The following is an 18,437-nucleotide window of genomic DNA, read 5'->3' as shown; positions in this document are numbered from 1 at the left end:
GCCTGCCTCACCTGTACCTACCCGTACGCGACTACCTCAACATCACACACGGCAGAATTATTTCTCCAACTCCAAAATTCAAATGACCTTGGTCAATTGACATCACGGAGAATACAAAGGCCATGGCATCTACAAACGATCTCACGATCTCGATCGACCGGAATTATCTGGACACCCTCATCAGAAGGTAAGACCTCTTACTTACACCTCGGTCGCACTAGCAACCGAGCCACTCCCAAACCGGCCTATGAATAATATCTCACGACGAAGGCTAACTACTCGAACAGGGCTCAATTGGTACGGCTTACACGATTGCCCATTCTTCATCTGTTCCTTCGTCTTCGTGAGGATTGCTGACGAAGCCTGCTTGAAGAACACCGACAATGATCCTAACTCAAGTTGTCTCACCGTCACCATTACCCGCGCCGAGCATGACATCCTTGTCAAAAAGGCCCAAGAATTCGGTATGCACACAAACTATACTATGCGCAGCTTCTTCCGGGCATCAAATTCCCGGTAATGATCTAGTTATTGACTTCTCGATAGCAAACTTGCGTCGTAACCTCATGCGAGGAGGTGTAACTGAAGCTACCCTGGCTGTAAGTCGAGGTCTCCACTTTTGACCCCAGTAAACGACACAAGCTAAGCGATGAGCTTCTAGGTATTGACCTGTGACGAGTCCAACTATCAAGAGGATAATGTTGAACGGCACGCCACTTCATCTTCCGAGGCTCCGCAGAATGGGATTCAACGTCCAGTCGGCCAGTCACGCGTGACGACTGCCACGGCTACACGAGGAAACCAAAACTCAAGCCGACTTCCTATTCAGCAACCTGTCAAGCGTGAGTGGGCCGAGGAGCAACCTGTCAGCCTCGATGAATCTGAGGCGACGATCTCTCCCGTTGAGCCTGAGCTCAAGCCTGAACATGGTTTCGAGGATCAGAATGATTCCCAGTTGCCCGTACAGCCTCGGTTCGAGCGTTTGGCCACCAGGACTATCTTGATCTCAAACCTCGCCGAAGGCACAACTCACGCTGATATCATCGGCGTTGTGCGTGGTGGTCAGCTGCTGGACATATTCATGAGACCGTACGACCGGACTGCCCATGTGTCTTTCTTGCATGGTACCGACGCAGCGGCCTTCCTTGAGCATACCCGGCGCCATGATCTATACATCAGACAGAAAAGAGTAGGCTACGCCGTTCAGTTTCCAGCGTCACGTAGGGCTAATCGCAATGATAGGTTGATGTTCGATGGAGTGATCGGCACTTCACATTGCCTGGCCATGTTGCGAGTAAGCTCGGTATTGGTGCCAGTCGCAATCTCATCCTTCGACGATGCGACCCGAAGCTCACCGAAGAGGAGATTCGGGATGATATGGAGCACATCCACAACTTGGTTGTCATTGCTGTCAGTTTCCGAGGCGGAAGCTGTTACATCAACACGAACTCTGTGCACAATGCCATGTTTGCGCGGACCTGCATGATGAGTCGATTGTGAGTCGTACATCTCGCCAGACATCAGTGCTTTGAAACTTACATGTCAGCAGCAAATACAAGGGATCTAAAATCGAGTGGGACGTCGATGAATGTGCGCAGCCCTTGCCTGCCGAACCTCAGCGAGCCCAGACTCAAGTGCCCCCGATCAGATTCCCAATGAATCCCATGACCAACCGTTTCGAGCTTTTGAAATTGGACAAGACTGAAGAGGACGAGGAAAACACTCGGCCAGAGCTTCACACAAGCTCCCAGCTAAAGATTGTGGTTTGATGAGGAATAACGAAGCCCAGATCCCGTACGATTCCCAGCAAACTTGGAATTGGGGGGGGCGATCTTTGAGGGCTCCCTGGTATATGTTGGTCCTTTGAGCCTAAGGGCCACTGTTCTGAGTCTTTTGGGGGAAGGAGTATGCAATATTTCTTGGCGGGATGGTAGCACGGAGTTCTAGAGATACCCTGCGCTTCGAGTTTGTTTGTTACTTTATTAGATGCCACTCACTCTGCGGATCTTCGAGTCCATCTGCGAAGACGAAATAGACCTATGACTAATTCCGATTTTCCAGCATCAACAAAAGCACCAACTACAAACGTATTTCTCAGGGACTTTTGTACCTTGAACTACTCGTCAAATAAGAGCAGAGTGTCTAAGCAGAAGTCTGTTTCCTGACTCTGGGTGATGTCTCATTTTCTGTCCCAGGGAAGACACTGTCTTGGACCCTTATAAGCACAGTATTGAGGACCCCGTGGTTCGTTATAGTGCACCTGACTTCTTGTCGTTTGCTTGTTTATTCCAGTTTCCCATATATTCCAGTCTCCTACGAAAGGCTAAAGGGTATATAGTCACAGATTCAGAGGAAGGAGCGTCTCCCTAGTATAGTGCAAACTTGCTGGGGCCACGTAGCCTGGTGGTTAAACGGGTGATGAAGAAACTGGGGCGCTGGTTTTACGTAGGGATAGGGTTGGAACCAACGCCCGAGCTTTTTTGTTGATTTGTTGTCCATCTTCGTCGTATTGTGGTGATGGGTTAATCGACGGGGAGGTAGGTGATGTCCTGTATTAATCAGATGTCACCATACCGGTGTCGCTCTTGTGCTAGGTATATGAAACGGCTATTACACGAATTGGTAGGAGACCAGGAATAAATTTATTCCATCGATAGAACTAACCCTGAAAAACAACTCCAGCCCAAACGTGTCTTCCATTGTCCGTATTCAACATCAGGCAGGTCACATACTGAGGCAAAACATATCATCACCGAACCCGAACAAACCACGTCCTCCTCAAACAACATTCCAAGCTTGGTCAATCGGCAGACTCACCCCGTTAATCGTTCTCGCCTGGTCCGTCGCCAAGAACACCACCGACTGCGCGACCTCAAGTGGCGTGATATTCGGCGTCGAGTCGGACGCCTGGGCGTGGAGGGCATGAACGGGCTCAACCTGCGCGTACGCCTCTGCATCGAACTCCTCGTCTCCTCCATGGCCGGCGGCAATGGCCTTGCCGATGCGCGAGTCGATGGCGCCAGGGAGCACCGCGTTGCACCTGATGCCTTCCTTGCGGAAGCGCCATGCCACATTCTTGGTGGCGCCGATCTACCGTCTCAGGGTGTCAGCGATGTTCGATCTACCCTCGAGGCCTTCTACCGAGAAGTCTACCCAGCGAAGTAAAAAAAGTTGGCAAAGGAATAGGAGAAAGAGAACGAACCAGACCGTGCTTGCTGCACGTATACGCTATCCCAGCCACGGCTCCCGAGATGCCGGCCGTGCTGGCGACGTTGACGATGACGCCCGACTTCTTCTCGAGCATAAAGGGGATCACCGCCCTCATCATCTTGACCGGGACCGTAAGATTCACGGCCACTACCCGATCCCACTCCGAGTCCGTCACGCCGTCGGCGCTGCTAAACGATCCCATCACGCCCGCAACGTTGACGAGCAAGTCGATACGTCCGCTGGAGTATCACCCGTCAGTCCATCATCATATCTCAGATCGATACCCTTCCTCTCCTCTTTTGACCGCCCCCCCCCCTCCCCGGAACAGCATCCTCGAACAACACAAAACTCACCCAAAAGAAGCAACAGCAGCATACACCCCATCCTCGCACGCCCTCGGCCCAGTGAGATCGGCGCGGTGGAAATGAAACCGGCCGTGGTCCGCCTCCTGAAGCAGCGCGTAGTTGAACTCGCGCGTGTCGAGCCCGCAGACGGAGTACTGGTGCGCCAGGAGCAGCTGCGCGCACGCGAGGCCCACGCCCGAGCCGCACCCTGTGACGATGGCGACCTTGCCGAAGCCCACCGGGTCGATGGTCGTGGGCGGGATGAAGAGGGCGTCTGGGGAGGTGGTGAAGAACATTGCTAGCCGGGCACTTCTTGTCTAACGGGCTTCCTTTCTTTGTAGTCTGGGTCTGTGGAAGGTCAATTACGAGGGTAGTTTGATAACCGGATCCGGTGCTTGTTGTAAGTATGAATCAAAGGTTCTGGTTGAAAATGGTGTTTGTCCGTTTCTACAAGTTACTCTCCTCCACGGTCTATGGTGTGCTGTTCTCCGACTTCTTATGCCAGCTCGCCTCCAGAGTCAAGTGGTGTCATCGGCGTGCCCAGAAGACGGCCACACCTGAACGAAACCTACATGATTCGATGGGAAATCATGGCACACGCGGAGTCCTGGTATAATTCAAGCTCGGTGTATCTCACCCCAGACATCTCAAAGCAGGCTTCTGCTGTGCTGTTCCCATTGCTCATGTGGCTTATACCGAGAGAGGTGAAGGGGCGGATAAGCGAAAGAGAGGACCAGAGAACCGTCCCACGCAGCATCAGGCCACTTTCGATTGGGGTAACGAAAGCATACCTACTTGACAAACTAAGTCAAAGTACTACCGTAGGGACTCATGGAAGAGCCCAAGCAGACCGGTGCGGGCCGCTCTCGAATATCACGCCACGGCGAACGGCCGGAAACGGGAAAACAGCCACGTGGGATTGCGCGGGGGCGGGGTTTGCAAGGTGAGCCCATGTATCAACGCTGGCTGGTGGTATCCAGTGCTTCTCCTTCACCTCGAGCATTACGGCGTGAATCAAAGACAAAGTGGCTTATTTAATATCTGAAGCATTGGACCCAATGACTGCTGCGAAACTGGTAAATGAGGTGTGTCCCAGGGTATAGTTTTCCTGCCTCGATATCCCATCCTGCACCTTGGCCCTTCTCCCCCAAGCAATGCTTTGCCACCTTTAAAAAAACGTTTGGAATCCCATCAACCCGTCGCAATGCAACACCGAAAGCAAAAGAACTACGAAACACAAATCAAGCGTGTACCCCAGGAAAATCGCGCGGTGAACTCCTGCATTCCTCTTCACTCGGTCACCTTCATACCGTTCGATCGAGGCATTGAAGCCTACTTGGCGTTATTGGCAACTGATGCCAAATAGCCAAGCAGGAAACTTCGGTCGGCAGGAGAAATCGGTGTCTGACTGCCGCGACGAGACTCTGACAGGCCCTCCTGTACGCCCTGACCGCTTGCAGAGGCCAAAGAAGCCACACGTGATCGCATGCTCCCGTCCGGAGCCATCATCTCCCTGGCCTTTCCCTTATCCTCGGGAGCAAAGCCAGGCCCGGGGCTCGGCGACTGAGGCTTGCCAAAAAGTGATAGAAGCTTCTGCCTCTGTTCGGGGGGCATTTGTGATTTCTGCTGCAGCCCAGCAGGTGCGGGGAGAGCGGACGCTGACGGCGGGCTGGCCAAACTGGCCGGCTTGTCGACCCCGAAAACCGAGGCTAGAGCAGGCGCACGAGGGCCAACAGGCTTGCTCATGTTCTCGGCTCGCTGGAGGATCTGATGCGGGTTCATTTGGGGCGAGTGATTATTGTATATGGCGGAATTGTTATTCGCGCCTTGATTATAGAGACCTCTGTTCTCCATCGTTCTCGGGCTGTAACCTCCAATGGTCTGAGGGCTTCCGTGCTCTTGTCTACCGAGCTGAGATTGGAGCGATAGACCTTGAAAGGGTACTTGAGTGGTTGGATCCGAAGCGCTCTGAGGTGGTCTGCTCAGAGGACTGCTTGAAGCTGGCTGAACTCCACGGAACACAGGGCTGGGAACCTCCTGATTGCTAGCCTTTACAGTAGATATTCCCTTCAAAAGAGCAGCGCTAGCTGTAGTTCCGGGTAATTCGACGGGTTGGTTGGCAGGTGGGGAGCTGACTTCAGGGTTCTTGAACATGGAAAGGAGGGCAGACCGATGCGCAGGATCGATAGGCTGCTGGGCCCTCGTGGATGGACTTCCCTGGGGGTGTGCTACGCCTGCCCCCGACATGCTAGGCGACTGAGGATACTGAGGAGCTCTGTTTCCATGAAGTCCAATTGGCGATTGTCCCTGTCCCTGAGATGCGGATCCGTAGGGCTGCTGGTATGCTTGACGAGCCTTATCTGGGCTAGCAGTTCTTGTATCCGACTTGAGCACTCCCAAGAGTGCCATAGAGTGATTAGAGAGGTGACTGCTAGGCGGCTTGGGCTGATACATCATGCTCTGGCTTTGCTGCTGGAAGTGTGCTGGTTGATATTGAGCATTCGCCATGGGTTGGTTGACAGTCCCCTGTGCGTGTTGAGGGGGCGGCGGGGGTGTGCCGTCGGCGAACGCATTTCGGTTCAGCAGAATCTTTTGAGCTTGAGGCGGCAATGGTTGAGGATGCCTCAGGGGCGGCTGTGGCAGTTGGGCAGGGCCACCCATCATTGAAGGGCCGTATTGCCTGGCTTGAGGATGAGCTGAGCCAGCATTTCCAGACTGTTGGAAAGCCCAAGCCTGTGGTGTTCCATCTGGACCGATGGGGAATGCCGGAGGAGCTTGATAACTCGCCAGCGGTGCCCGTTGCTGAGGGTGATGCTGACCATGAGGGCTTTGAGGCTGTGGAGCCTGCCTAATAGTATGATCGAGGGGCGTCTGAGGGAGGTGCGAGACTGGGACCCCTTGGGCGACTGCTTGATTCTTGGCCTGCAGGATAGCGAGCAGCGATGCTCCTTTGTCTGCTCCAATATCCGGAGAAGCTGGCTTCGATGTTGCTTGCGCTGCCGTGGGATGGACCTTCAATAGACGCTGCAATTCCTGTGTTGCACCCTCCAGAGTATCGAGGCCCGGCGTCCGAGTCGAAACATCAGTCGCGGGTTCGGTTTGCCAAACTTCGTCTTCAGTGACAGGCTCTTCGTGAAGAGAGTACGGGTTGAAGTGCGCCTCGTTGGCAGCCTTGACAGCATCTTTCCTCTTTTGCTGCACGACCCATTTCTTCAAAGGGACCAGAAAGGGTGCAACCATGTAAAACTTGTTCGCATTGGCGGCGGCGGCGGCTTCGTTTTGAGGTTGGTTTCCTTTCTTTCGAAAAGCGGGTAACTCGGATAGTTTGTACCACTGAATCTTGCTGATCTCTTTCCTCGTCCGTGGCTCGAAGTGGGTGTCCATCGGTACGTCGCGGAAGACGTAGAGCCTCAACTGCTGCTCTCTCATGGTGACCTCGATGTACTTGACGTCTTCTCTGTTCTTGGGAACCAGGCCAGCAGCATGCAAATCGTATCCTGTCTCCTCGTATACCTCACGAACGGCGCATTCAAGGTCATCTTCGTCTTTGTTGATCTTCCCGCGAGGAAAACTCCAGTTGGCGCCCTTCTTCCAGCCTTTGACCAAGATTGTCGAGTCCATAGCCTCGTTGAGCATGATGGCTCCCCTCACAGGGACTCGAGTCTTGTACTGCAAGAACTCCTCAAAAGCCTTTGTATGATTCTCGACCGAAAACGGAGCTAGTAGGGGACAATGTTGGAAAATTCGAAGACTGAAACTTCGAAGTGTCATTGAAGGAAGCGTGGGGTCAAGTGGCCGGACGAAGTCTTCGTAGAACCATTGTGCCTCCTCTATTTGGAAACAGATGCGAGCAACGGACGACAGGTCTTCTTCAGGTAGGTTGATGATAAATCGAACACATAGATCGTCCAACCCTATGTACTGTTAGTCCTGCCGCAGCAACTGTCATGAGTTGATGGCGCAAGGCTGAGTAGCTATCGCCGTGTATCTTCCAAGGTGTGGGGCAACCAACAATCCTCTAACTGCATCTTTTCTTCGGCCATGTTGCGCGATGGCTAATAACATGTCCCAAGGACGATGTTTCTATTTTAGTCGGGTGTACCTGGCGAGGGAGTAAAGGTGGCGAAATGCTCCTGGCAATGAGTCTGTGTTGAGGTCGAGTTGAGGAACCGTTGCATGGTACGGAAGGAGAGGCTTGATATTTGGTCGGGCTCAAAGCTTTCCGCTTGCGACCGGATTGCGCGTGCTGCAACGAGAATCGGCAGCGACGGGCAATTCAGCAGATCAAGGAGGATGGAGTTGCGGGACAGGTGTGGCTTCCCAGGGATGCAGTATGTTTGTTGTTTGGAGCGGATGCGCTGACAAGCGGCCTCTCAGATGTGGTGGTGATGATTTGGAGTTTGGATGAGGTAGGGTGCGGAGTAGTGACGGGCACTGCACGTCTTTGTTGACGATGGCAGATACTGCAACGTCAGGCAGCTAAGGTAAGGTAGGTAAGGTACAGCGTAAGGTAGGTAGGTAGCTGGCATCCCCGTGGGCCCGTTCCTCGAGATGCCTGACTGGATGCCGTGGTCGCAAGCTGCTAAGCGAGCTCGTGATTGGGTGCAACCTTCCCATCTCCGTAGGTGTCAAACCGCGCACTGTCTCATAACACGTCGAGTCCAATAATGATTACAGTGCGCATAGATTGCGCGACCAAACTGTCATGACACAGCCCATCTCTCCAGCTTGTCAACCACATCAGATCAACACCTCGCTTCCATCCGGTCTCGACCGCTCCCTGTCAGCTATATGTTGCCTCAACTGTTGAAGGAATTAAGCATGGAGGCCAACAGGCAAGCCCCCTCAATAGCTTTTCATCCTATGACAATTTCCCTTCGGTGGAATGCACCCGAGAGGTGGGAGCTTCCTTGATTCAAGGGGCGAACATTGAAGATTCTGGAGAAGAACACAGCCACAATATGGCTGTGCACGTACATCACTTGCCACACTTGCGTGGCTGGACGTGCCGGCCTCTCTTCTCTCTCTCACTGCTGAGTCTGCTGGCAGGCCCCGTGAGTGCTTTTGTGTGCTGCATTGCATGCAATTCAGGGCCATTGAAGACCAGTCGCGGCGCACGCTCATTGGAGACCAGCCAACTGGCCGCTGCAGCATGATGTGAAACGACTGCGGTCTAGCCTGCTCAGACCCCACTGAAGAGGCCTCTCGGAACTGAGGCACTTGCATTGGCGTGCAGTGACCGACAAAATTACATCATGATGGTAGTCTGGTCCCCTGGCTTGTCAAAACAGGAATTCTGGGCGCCCGCGGGGGAAAACAAGCGTCCAAGGGACCAACCTCTTGTAACTTAGCTACAAACCGACCTACGTAGTGTGCAATGAGCACAAGAGGCAACTTGATCTACGCAGTACCATACCACCTATACAACCCATACCTTACCACACCTTGGCAGCTCGGACCCTGCCAGCCAGCTTCCCGGCTTTTCTCTCAACACCTACTTATATCACCAAGACCGGTCCTCTCGCTCGGTTGTCGCAGCCGTCTTGGAACCTCTTGACCTTTGACAACCTTACCTTCAGGAATACCTACCAGCTTGCCAAGGTTTTCTTACTTCAATCTAAGCCAAGAGCACAGAGGGCCGCCTTGCGAAAGCTTTTGTCAACAACGGTCCTGACGAGCTTGTCTCTGTCTTAGTGCGCCACTCATCACTATCAGTGACTGGGAAACACCGTTCTTCGCAAACCGGCACTCACACACAACCTAGAGGTTCGGCACTTCGTCAACGATACAACTGCAAACATGGCCAGTCTCATCGCCAAGTGGGTCAGCAAGAAGATTCTTGCTGAGAAGGTCGAAAACAAATTTGGCCGCGAGGTACGTTACCTTCTTACACCTGGGCCCTGTGCTCACCTGCGATACGGTGGATCCACGAACAAAATATACTGACCTCATCACCAGGACCCTTACTTTGAGAGCGTCCCCGCCACCAGGCTTGATGGTACCCCCAACGGCAAGGTTAAGAAGCGCAGAAAGGCCTTGCCGCCTGGCCTTTCCAAGCAAGATGGCGAGGTTTTGACCAAAGTCAAGAGAAGAGCCTACCGTCTCGATCAGTCGCTTTTCAGCTGCTGTGGTGTGAAATTTGGATGGGGTTGCGTCATCGGTTTAGTTCCTGCGTAAGTGCCTGTCCTCCTCCCCTGCTGCTGCATCGCCCCCACAGTCCCCATTCGGCTTATCGACAAGACAACGACTAACATCATGTTGGCTTTAGTGTTGGTGATGTTCTCGATGCTTTCATGGCCATGATGGTGTTCAGAACCTGCTCTAAGGTCGAAGGTGGACTCCCAAATTCAGTCAAATCCCAGATGATGTTCAACATCATTATCGATTTCGTCATTGGCCTGGTGCCTTTCGTGGGCGACATCGCTGATGCTGCTTTCCGCGCCAACACCAAGAACGCCATCCTTCTCGAGGAGCATCTTCGCGAGAAGGGAAAGAAGAACCTGAAGCGCAGCGGAGCTCCCATTCCAGCCGTCGACCCGAGTGAGGCAGATGAATGGGATCGCTTGCAAGGCGACCGCACTCCGCCCGAATACGTCAGCCGTGAGCCTTCTCGCAATGGACACATGTCAGCAGGCCGCCACGAACGCACACCAACTGCTCCAGCCGCCGCTGCAATCAGAGAGGAGCGTCCCGGCGGTCGAGGCTGGTTCGGGTTTGGAGGTCGCTCGAGAGTTGATGACGATGTTGAGGCGGCTCGCGATCCCAGAGACAGACCTGCTCGTCAATCGCGTCATTAGACTACCGGCTGCTCGAAAAATACTTTTCAAGAAAAAGAAGAGTCGAATGTCGGAGTTGGCGATGACGACACATGGGGTAACTCGTCGGAATTCGCGGTGGCTGGAAAGCACACTTGGTGTTTGCGAGTAGCCTACGGATGGTCAAAAGATGACGGACACTTGGTCTGCCTGGCTCTGCATGCTTGTTTTATGAAGACTTGGACGAAGAAGATGAACATGACACGAAACCTTTTCTTTTACATACCCACACTGCTTTAGTTAAGCTGTCAGTAGTTTAATACGATTCACTAGAAACATTAAGGCCTTGCAAAGAGTTGACGTGTACGTGACACATCAACTGTTTGGATCTGGATGGGAATCCGAAAATCGGTGTCCGTGCCAACGGTCAAATTGACGATCAGACTGGTGATGGTAATTCCGCAAGTCCGTTTCCAACGCGTCGACCCGCAGCCGAGAGTCATACAGTCAGGATTTGTCGATGCTTAGACGAGATTACATGGCTGATGAGTCTTGGATGGGCCACTTGGGTTCCACTGAAGCTGGAGCTAGGACATGTTCAGTTTATCAGATCTGATCTGATACCTGACATCGAAGTACCTAGGGGAAGGATGGGCTTGGAACGCGTCGAGTCGTAACGCCGAGGACGAATCCAGCTCAAAGAAGCGTGTGCAGGGCCGGGAGATGGGGCTTGTAGGCGGAAATGGGATATCTGGAACGTGTGTGGCTCGGCCGAAGCTCTCGAGTCTCCGGACAGAGCTTGCTCTGGTTTCCCGGCCATGACATCGTGTTGCCTGGTTGGCGTGCCGGGGGGTGGAACGCAAGCGGCCACTTCGGCGTCGTAGCTCGACCCAACTTACAAATGATGAGCACGTTGAAGAGGGAAAAAAGGGCCAAAAAAAGAGGGCTGGGCCTGGCATATTCCCTTTGGGACCACAGTCGGTAGACTTTTCTGCGCCAGGTCTTGGGCACTTTACAGGGTCTGGAAGTGGAAAGGTGAGAAGCGAGACAAGATCCTTCCACTTTGGAACGAAACGCGCCGGCGATGCCCCTGGAAGACGCGCTTTTCAGTGGGGTGGAGGGGAATTGACGGCGCGTGGATTCAGCTTTAAGTGCTCTGGGCAATCAGACCAGCTTCCATAGCCACCTACGAAAAAGGTACGAAGCTCGAGGTACCCAAGTACTTAGGTACTCCGTAGAAAACACGAAAACGCGAGTATCCCTGCCCTGTGCTCAACGCGTCCCACTACCTAGCGCTCGGTGCTGCTTGCCCGCTACATAAACTCTGCCTTTCCAGAGTTCCTCGACCATCAACAGACATCTTCTTCACTCCCAATCACGACAATACCACAGCCAAAGACAGACTCACGACCTCAATTTATTTCTTCCAAAGTCTTGTCTTCCCCTCCTTCCATTCAATTGCCTTCATTCCTCCTCTCCCACCACATTTTACACACTTCCGCCATGTCTATCGAAGTCACTCCGTCCAAGCAGGTAAGTAAACGTCACCACTCGGTTAAGCCGAGCTTGACTATGGTCCACGCGCTTTTCATGGTCGCAATCGCTAACAACCACTTCTCCAGGCCGCTGCTGCCCTCGACTCTTTCAAGATGGAGTCTCCCGTCAAGAAGCTCAACTTCAACCCCGCCGACAAGGAGAATCAGCCCCTCACATCCGACGTTGCCACCGCAACCGAGAAGACCGATGTTCAGACAAAGCCCACACAAGAAGTCAAGAATGAGAACAAGATTGTTATCGCTCCCGGCATCAAGGAGCAGGAGAAGGATGAGCCCCTCCTCCAGGAGAACGGCCAGCGCTTCGTCCTATTCCCCATCAAGTACCATGAGGTATGTGAACGCGTCGCAAGACGCGTAAAGTGGTTTGCTCGTTGACCGATGACTAACTCTTCACTTCCAGATTTGGCAAATGTACAAGAAGGCCGAGGCTTCCTTCTGGACCGCCGAGGAGATTGATCTCTCCAAGGATCTCCACGACTGGAACAACAAGATCAACGATGATGAGAAGTACTTTATCTCTCACATTCTTGCCTTCTTCGCCGCATCGGACGGTATCGTCAACGAGAACCTCGTCGAGCGCTTCTCCGGCGAGGTCCAGGTCCCTGAGGCTCGCTGCTTCTACGGCTTCCAGATCATGATGGAGAACATTCACTCCGAGACCTACTCCCTCCTCATCGACACCTACATCAAGGAGCCCGCGCAGCGCACCTACCTCTTCAACGCCATTGACACCAGTACGTGGACACAACCCGCGCCTACATGAGCGCATCGCTAACTAGCATCACAGTCCCTGCCATTCGCAAGAAGGCTGACTGGGCCCTGAAATGGATCAGCGACGAGAACTCCTCCTTCGCCCAGCGTCTGGTTGCCTTCGCCGCTGTTGAGGGTATCTTCTTCAGCGGCGCTTTTGCCTCCATCTTCTGGCTCAAGAAGCGTGGTCTCATGCCCGGTCTGACCTTCTCCAACGAGCTCATCTCCCGTGACGAGGGCCTGCACACCGACTTTGCCTGCCTCTTGTACTCTCACCTCAAGCACCGCCCCAACAAGCAGGTCATTGAGGACATCATCGTTGATGCCGTCAAGATTGAGCAGGAGTTCCTCACTGAGGCTCTGCCCTGCGCTCTTCTCGGCATGAACTCCAACTTGATGAAGCAGTACATTGAGTTCGTTGCTGACCGCCTCCTGGTCGCTCTTGGCAACGACAAGGTCTACAAGTCTTCCAACCCCTTCGACTTCATGGAGAATATCTCCCTTGGTGGCAAGACCAACTTCTTTGAGAAGCGTGTCGCTGACTACCAGAAGGCTGGTGTGCTCAACAGCACCAAGAAGGCGCAAGAAGAGACCAAGGTTGAGGGAGAGAACGGCGGAGACTTCGCTTTCGATGAGGACTTCTAAATCATCTTGGAGCGTCTGAAGTTTTTGTTGTTTCCTTTTCCCCCATATACCCTTGTACATTGCACACGTATGGTGTTTGCCAGAGCGTCATCTCACACTCCACACTCAAACCCCCTTCCCACACCTGAGCTGAGGTTTAGAGCTGTTTTTCTTTTCGTACATACATGGCGTTGGCGGGGTTCATTTTACAGGGAGTTGGAGGTTCCCAAGGACTGGTTGGATGACTGGAAAATGGGGCATGAATGTCTTTGATGGATAATGTACCGCAGTGATTCTCTTTTTAGTAATCGCACATGATATATAACAACAACCGAACGTCTCTCTTTTGTGATGTGTGTTCTAGTGTTTTCCATCTGTTGCTTCTCATGAGCTTGTGCGCTCGTGTTGTTGCCACTTTGTTAAGAAATTCCTCTGAAATTCGTCTGAAGACGTCTTGCATACACATGCAAGCAGGCTTCAATGAGACTCGCTGAGGCCCTTTCGAATAGTGATGTGTTCTCCAAGATGTGTCTGTTGGCTGCGACTCTCCCAACATATCAGCCTCAATATTGTCCCCTACCCACGAACAGCTTTGCATCTCCCACTTCCAACTAACCACCCCAGTACTGTCTCGATCCCAATCCTCATTTCTTGCCCTTCTTCTTCTTCTTTCCACCTCCAGCAGCCTGGGGTTTCTCCACAGGCGTCGCCGCGCCGGCCGGCGTGTCCTCCCCACCCGCATCGGCCATCGGCTCGTCCTTGTTTGCGGCGGCGGCGTCCAATGTTGCCGGTTTCGAGGTGGACATTGTGCGGCCCAGGGCGCCGAGGCAGGTGATGAGGCGGGAGACCTCGGCGGCCTTTGTGGTGCGGTATTTGAGGGCCACGCCGCTGACCGGGTCGAAGGTCTTGATGACGAGGGAGCCGCGCGGGGGTTTGGCGTCTGTCATGGCTGCATCTTCTGCGGGTGCTGCGGCGGAGGCGTCCTCCGAGGTCTTGGTCTTTCGGGGTTTGACTGCTTTGATGGAGTACTTTGTTGTGATTCTAGTCTGTTTGGGGTGCTGGAGGTTAGCCGCCGCTACGTTTTCCCTCGTCCAAGGTTGGCAGATGAGTTGCTAGTATGCGGGTCAGGCTTACGGTAGTCGGACGGGCCTGGAGGAGCAGAGACGACTGCTCCAGCCATTCCTGGCTGGTCTTGTAGGTCGGCATTGCGATGTGACGGTAGTGATGGGGGTGGAGAGAGGAGAAAAGGCCACGGCCTTGCGCGGTGGTCCGGTCTGTATGCGCGTCCTTGGGAGGTGTCGTCGGTAGCTGAGCGCCTGAGAAATGGCGATCCGAGTCTCTCGAGGAGGTAGGTTCGAGGAGTGTTCGCTAGGGTGTCGTGCGCGCCGTGGTGGTCGGAGTGACGTTGGGTGTCGTCGAGGTGGCCTGGCTTTGGTGGAGGACGCAATTTTGGTGGGGTTCGGCCATCCCAAGTTGAGGTACCCCGACCTTGCATGCCTGGCGAGGGGCAAGTTTAAGCCGCACACTAGGACTGTCACCCCAAGCTCCAATACTTCACCATTCTAACATGCATATTTTCAAGACAAGATGATAACCAGTGATTTCCCAAGGTTTCAACAAAATTCATTCATGTCGACTTTCCTCAACGGGTTGGGGTATCTCGTATCCTAGACTCCGAAAGTAATTGACCCCTCCAGACCGCCATTTCGCAGCTTCTAAATTTCCTACATTGATGCTCCGACCGCTTCATGCATGAGGATCGGGCACCCAGAACATCACATCTTGATCTGCCGTCGCAAAGAAGTTGTACCGCGGGTTGAATGCTAACACCGCTGCCTCTCGCTTTTCCTCCAATACCCATGTAGCGTCGAGGGTCTTGTTCTCGTTCTGGGGCGGTGTCAAGATATCCCAGACCAGGACATCCTTTGGACCACCGCTCAGAACGTAACGACCGTCCACAGAGAAGCAGCAATCACCGCTGCTCTCGATTGTGGGCTGGTCCGCCTTCGGCATACTGCCGTTGATGGTGCTTGATGTCTCACCAGCCGCCAGCCGCCGGGTTCCGCCCTCGGGCTTACGCAGGTACGCCTTCAAGCTCCCGTCGAAAGCATCGAGTATGAAGTGGCCGGGGCCGCGAGTGCCGACGAGTATATGCTTGCCGTCGTTCGAAAATTCCAGCTTTGTCCAACCCCTGACTACGAACTGTGAGTCCACGTGTCTGCCGGCATCAACGACATCGAAGGTCGCAAATGGCGCCTTGTCGTAGTTGCGGCAGTCATATAGCAGAACGCTTCCGCTGTTCGTACACGCGACAGCAAAAGTCTGCCCCGACGGATCGTATGCGGTGAGATACGGAGAGTTGAGGTTCAGTTGACCGCACCATTGCTTCGTCGAAATATTCCAAAGGCGCACAGTATTGTCTTGGCTACAAGAGATGAAGTTATCAGCGCCTGGGTGTATGGCAATATCTGTGACGCTCTTTTCGTGGCCCTCGAAGTATCGGATGAAGGAATTATCGTGGGTAGCCAAATATCGGATCTGATCTGGTAGACGTTAGCCATTGTGCGGCGGGTTGAGCATAAGAGCGCCTACCATTCTGCTTCGTACTCGCGTAGATGATGCTGGAGCTCGTATGCGTGAACTTTGCCAGCTTGACGCCGTACTTCTTGCTTAGCAAATTCTTCTTGTGTATGCCTTCCTTTACGCTGTAAATCTGAATCGTCTCGTCGCTCTCAGAGGTCATGAGAAGTTCGCCTGGGTCGTCGAAGTCGAGTGACAGCACGTGAGGTTGCGGACGGCCATCCTTGATGTCTTGCCTTTTGAAAAGCTGGAAACTAATCAGTCAGAGAGCTCCCTAGACGGTTTTTGGGCACTCCTTGCCTTTGTTGGGCGAAATGACGATATGACTTCGCTCAAAGGGGTAGTATTGTTGGTTGTCAGAGACCGCGTAATGTTGAGCGAATTTCCGTTAGCTGGAGTCGACTCGCGATGGTCCAAGTCCATAGGCGTTGAAGCCATGATGGGTTCCTTGAGGATTTCGAGAGCTATACTGGCTGAGTCGAACAGCGACACCTCAAATGATGCTGTCGCGAGCCGTAAGTAAACGACCCGTCGCAAAAGGAAACTTGAGGCTGTGCGGCAAACTCGGCAGAACTCGGCAAGTTCCTTCAAAGTATGTGTGAATAAGTGCAGTCGTCCTGAGGTTGCTGGTATGAATCATGTGAACGGGAAGTCAGACCGCGTCTTGTCATGCGATGCGACTGGAGGAAACCAAAGAGCTTCCCCAATTCATTTCGCGGGGTTGTGGTAATGGGAGAGCTGACTGTGCCACAGTTTTTAGACCACCCCTGGCGTGTTCGAGATCGGTTCTCAGCCACACCTTGTAATTGCCAGCCTCCCATCGTTGACAATGCACGACTTCGCATTGGAAACTGGCGTCCGGCAATGGGCCAGCTAAATTGACGCCCCCCTTTTTGGTCAAGGTCTGGGGTACCGAATACCGACTTAGGCCGCTGTGGCCCGCGAACCCTGCCAATTGGGACCTACAGACGCCGGGATCGGCAATGGCTATCCACGGCCATATTGACTTTGAGCAAGAAAAATCCCAATTTCTCTTCCGCGCGCGGAGCTTACTGAGAGACCTGTAGACCTGTAGCCCCGGTAAAAGGGTCAATCCAGTCACGTCGGCCCAGTGCCAGCCCGACGGAACTCAAGCCATATCGCAGTCATATCGCCAACTTCCTCTCTTGAGTTGCGCGCATTACGGCGAACGGGTTCTCGACCAGTAGGCTATGTAAGAATCTGCTCAGGAATTTGCATTTGTCGATGTTGACTGGCTATCGACTTGCCACGACGTCAATGTTGCTGACCCGCGCTGTTCCGTCATTTTAGGTACTAGCATTCCGAGATCGCGGTGTCACTCTTTTCTCTTTCTCTCTCTCTCCTTCCAAACGAACCCCGACTATCATAGGAGTCGCAACCACAAATTACCAGCATCTTACACATCGACGATATTCAATTATTTCTTATCGCTGCGACAAGACCGATTGACACAATGTCAACAACCCTTGGGCAAGTCATGGCCCGCAGTTCGGCATCCGCAAGACCAGCGAAGCTAACCTTCGCAACAGCGCCTTCATCGCCGGCGGCATTGCCGCCTGCGGCGCTGTAACGGCCACGCATCCTTTCGAGACTGTCAAGATCCGGTGCGTCTGATAGCGACGACGCTCGCTCCTTTCCCGCACCCTGCCGCCGGCAACGCGCTGACCCCTCCCCCCGACGTGTGCAGAATGCAGTTGCAAGGAGAATTGAAGGACAAGGGACACCAGCCGCATCAGTACAGAGGCCCTCTGCAGGGTGTCTCCGTTATCGTGCGTAATGAGGGCGTGAAAGGAATCTACCGCGGTATCGGCTGCGCGTACATCTACCAGGTCCTGCTGAACGGATGTCGTCTTGGATTCTACGAGCCAATGCGCGAAACCCTGTCGACTCTCATCTTCAAGGACGGCAAGACGCAGAGTCTGGGCATCAACATGGCTTGCGGTGCTGGATCAGGAATCATGGGTGCCGCCGCTGGCAGCCCTTTCTTCCTTGTCAAGACACGGTTACAAAGCTACTCTCCCTTCATGCCCACTGGCACACAACACAAGTACCGCAATGCTTGGAACGGTATGACCTCAATTTACGGCGCCGAAGGCATTCGGGGACTCTACCGTGGTGTTGGTGCGGCCATGATCAGGACGGGTTTCGGTAGCTCTGTGCAACTTCCCACCTACTTCTTCGCCAAGCGGAGACTGGTCCGCCACTTGGGTATGGAAGAGGGTCTGCCTCTGCATCTTGCTAGCAGTACCGTCAGTGGTTTCGTCGTTTGCTGCGTGATGCACCCTCCTGGTAAGTCTCAACTCAAGATTCCCCCAAGCATAGTTCTGTACTAATCCTCATGGCAGACACCATCATGTCTCGCCTTTACAACCAAAACGGAAACCTCTACAAGGGTGTCTTCGACTGCCTGGCCAAGACTGTCCGCACTGAAGGCTTCTTGGCTATTTACAAGGGTTTCCTGCCTCACTTGGCTAGAATCCTGCCCCACACCATCCTTACCCTGACCCTGGCGGAACAGACAAACAAGCTGATGAGAAAGCTCGAAGACCGCATCCTGCCTTCGGCCACCATCCAGACCCCGTGATCAACCATTGATC

At 53.5% G+C, this 18,437-nt stretch overlaps 9 protein-coding genes across 9 annotated transcripts; 4 read left to right on the top strand and 5 right to left on the bottom strand.

Moving 5' to 3' along the window:
* Nucleotides 1-122: 122 nt before the first annotated feature.
* On the top strand, nucleotides 123-1,769 carry CTAM01_02055 (uncharacterized protein; the record flags this gene model as incomplete). The annotated part of the gene is made up of 6 exons (XM_060518094.1): nucleotides 123-187; nucleotides 271-464; nucleotides 547-599; nucleotides 662-1,189; nucleotides 1,243-1,496; nucleotides 1,550-1,769. The coding sequence occupies 6 exons, from the start codon at nucleotides 123-125 to the stop codon at nucleotides 1,767-1,769; spliced, it is 1,314 nt and encodes a 437-aa protein (XP_060387628.1).
* A 1,009-nt stretch (nucleotides 1,770-2,778) lies between these two features.
* Nucleotides 2,779-3,850, bottom strand: CTAM01_02054 (bacilysin biosynthesis oxidoreductase bacC; the record flags this gene model as incomplete). The annotated part of the gene is made up of 3 exons (XM_060518093.1): nucleotides 2,779-3,090; nucleotides 3,203-3,449; nucleotides 3,564-3,850. 3 exons carry the CDS (start codon nucleotides 3,848-3,850, stop codon nucleotides 2,779-2,781), a joined length of 846 nt encoding a protein of 281 aa, XP_060387627.1.
* A 1,036-nt stretch (nucleotides 3,851-4,886) lies between these two features.
* CTAM01_02053 (uncharacterized protein) lies at nucleotides 4,887-7,732 on the bottom strand (the record flags this gene model as incomplete). Its single annotated transcript, XM_060518092.1, has 2 exons — nucleotides 4,887-7,468; nucleotides 7,657-7,732. The coding sequence occupies 2 exons, from the start codon at nucleotides 7,730-7,732 to the stop codon at nucleotides 4,887-4,889; spliced, it is 2,658 nt and encodes an 885-aa protein (XP_060387626.1).
* Nucleotides 7,733-9,353: 1,621 nt separating this feature from the next.
* On the top strand, nucleotides 9,354-10,351 carry CTAM01_02052 (PH domain-containing protein; the record flags this gene model as incomplete). Its single annotated transcript, XM_060518091.1, has 3 exons — nucleotides 9,354-9,428; nucleotides 9,513-9,727; nucleotides 9,823-10,351. The coding sequence occupies 3 exons, from the start codon at nucleotides 9,354-9,356 to the stop codon at nucleotides 10,349-10,351; spliced, it is 819 nt and encodes a 272-aa protein (XP_060387625.1).
* A 492-nt stretch (nucleotides 10,352-10,843) lies between these two features.
* Nucleotides 10,844-11,268, bottom strand: CTAM01_02051 (uncharacterized protein; the record flags this gene model as incomplete). Its single annotated transcript, XM_060518090.1, has 2 exons — nucleotides 10,844-10,890; nucleotides 10,944-11,268. The coding sequence occupies 2 exons, from the start codon at nucleotides 11,266-11,268 to the stop codon at nucleotides 10,844-10,846; spliced, it is 372 nt and encodes a 123-aa protein (XP_060387624.1).
* A 544-nt stretch (nucleotides 11,269-11,812) lies between these two features.
* On the top strand, nucleotides 11,813-13,260 carry CTAM01_02050 (ribonucleotide reductase; the record flags this gene model as incomplete). The annotated part of the gene is made up of 4 exons (XM_060518089.1): nucleotides 11,813-11,842; nucleotides 11,932-12,195; nucleotides 12,266-12,599; nucleotides 12,653-13,260. 4 exons carry the CDS (start codon nucleotides 11,813-11,815, stop codon nucleotides 13,258-13,260), a joined length of 1,236 nt encoding a protein of 411 aa, XP_060387623.1.
* Nucleotides 13,261-13,883: 623 nt separating this feature from the next.
* CTAM01_02049 (uncharacterized protein) lies at nucleotides 13,884-14,445 on the bottom strand (the record flags this gene model as incomplete). Its single annotated transcript, XM_060518088.1, has 2 exons — nucleotides 13,884-14,285; nucleotides 14,374-14,445. 2 exons carry the CDS (start codon nucleotides 14,443-14,445, stop codon nucleotides 13,884-13,886), a joined length of 474 nt encoding a protein of 157 aa, XP_060387622.1.
* A 540-nt stretch (nucleotides 14,446-14,985) lies between these two features.
* On the bottom strand, nucleotides 14,986-16,257 carry CTAM01_02048 (WD repeat domain-containing protein; the record flags this gene model as incomplete). The annotated part of the gene is made up of 3 exons (XM_060518087.1): nucleotides 14,986-15,782; nucleotides 15,832-16,066; nucleotides 16,147-16,257. The coding sequence occupies 3 exons, from the start codon at nucleotides 16,255-16,257 to the stop codon at nucleotides 14,986-14,988; spliced, it is 1,143 nt and encodes a 380-aa protein (XP_060387621.1).
* A 545-nt stretch (nucleotides 16,258-16,802) lies between these two features.
* On the top strand, nucleotides 16,803-18,424 carry CTAM01_02047 (uncharacterized protein; the record flags this gene model as incomplete). Its single annotated transcript, XM_060518086.1, has 4 exons — nucleotides 16,803-16,882; nucleotides 17,370-17,444; nucleotides 17,528-18,129; nucleotides 18,186-18,424. The coding sequence occupies 4 exons, from the start codon at nucleotides 16,803-16,805 to the stop codon at nucleotides 18,422-18,424; spliced, it is 996 nt and encodes a 331-aa protein (XP_060387620.1).
* Nucleotides 18,425-18,437: the final 13 nt, after the last annotated feature.

Source organism: Colletotrichum tamarilloi (genome assembly GCF_030869305.1).
Source record: "Colletotrichum tamarilloi strain Tom-12 chromosome Unknown Scaffold_4.1, whole genome shotgun sequence".
In the NCBI taxonomy this organism is placed as follows: Eukaryota; Fungi; Ascomycota; class Sordariomycetes; order Glomerellales; family Glomerellaceae; genus Colletotrichum; species Colletotrichum tamarilloi.
This window is presented reverse-complemented; position numbering and strand designations above follow the sequence as displayed.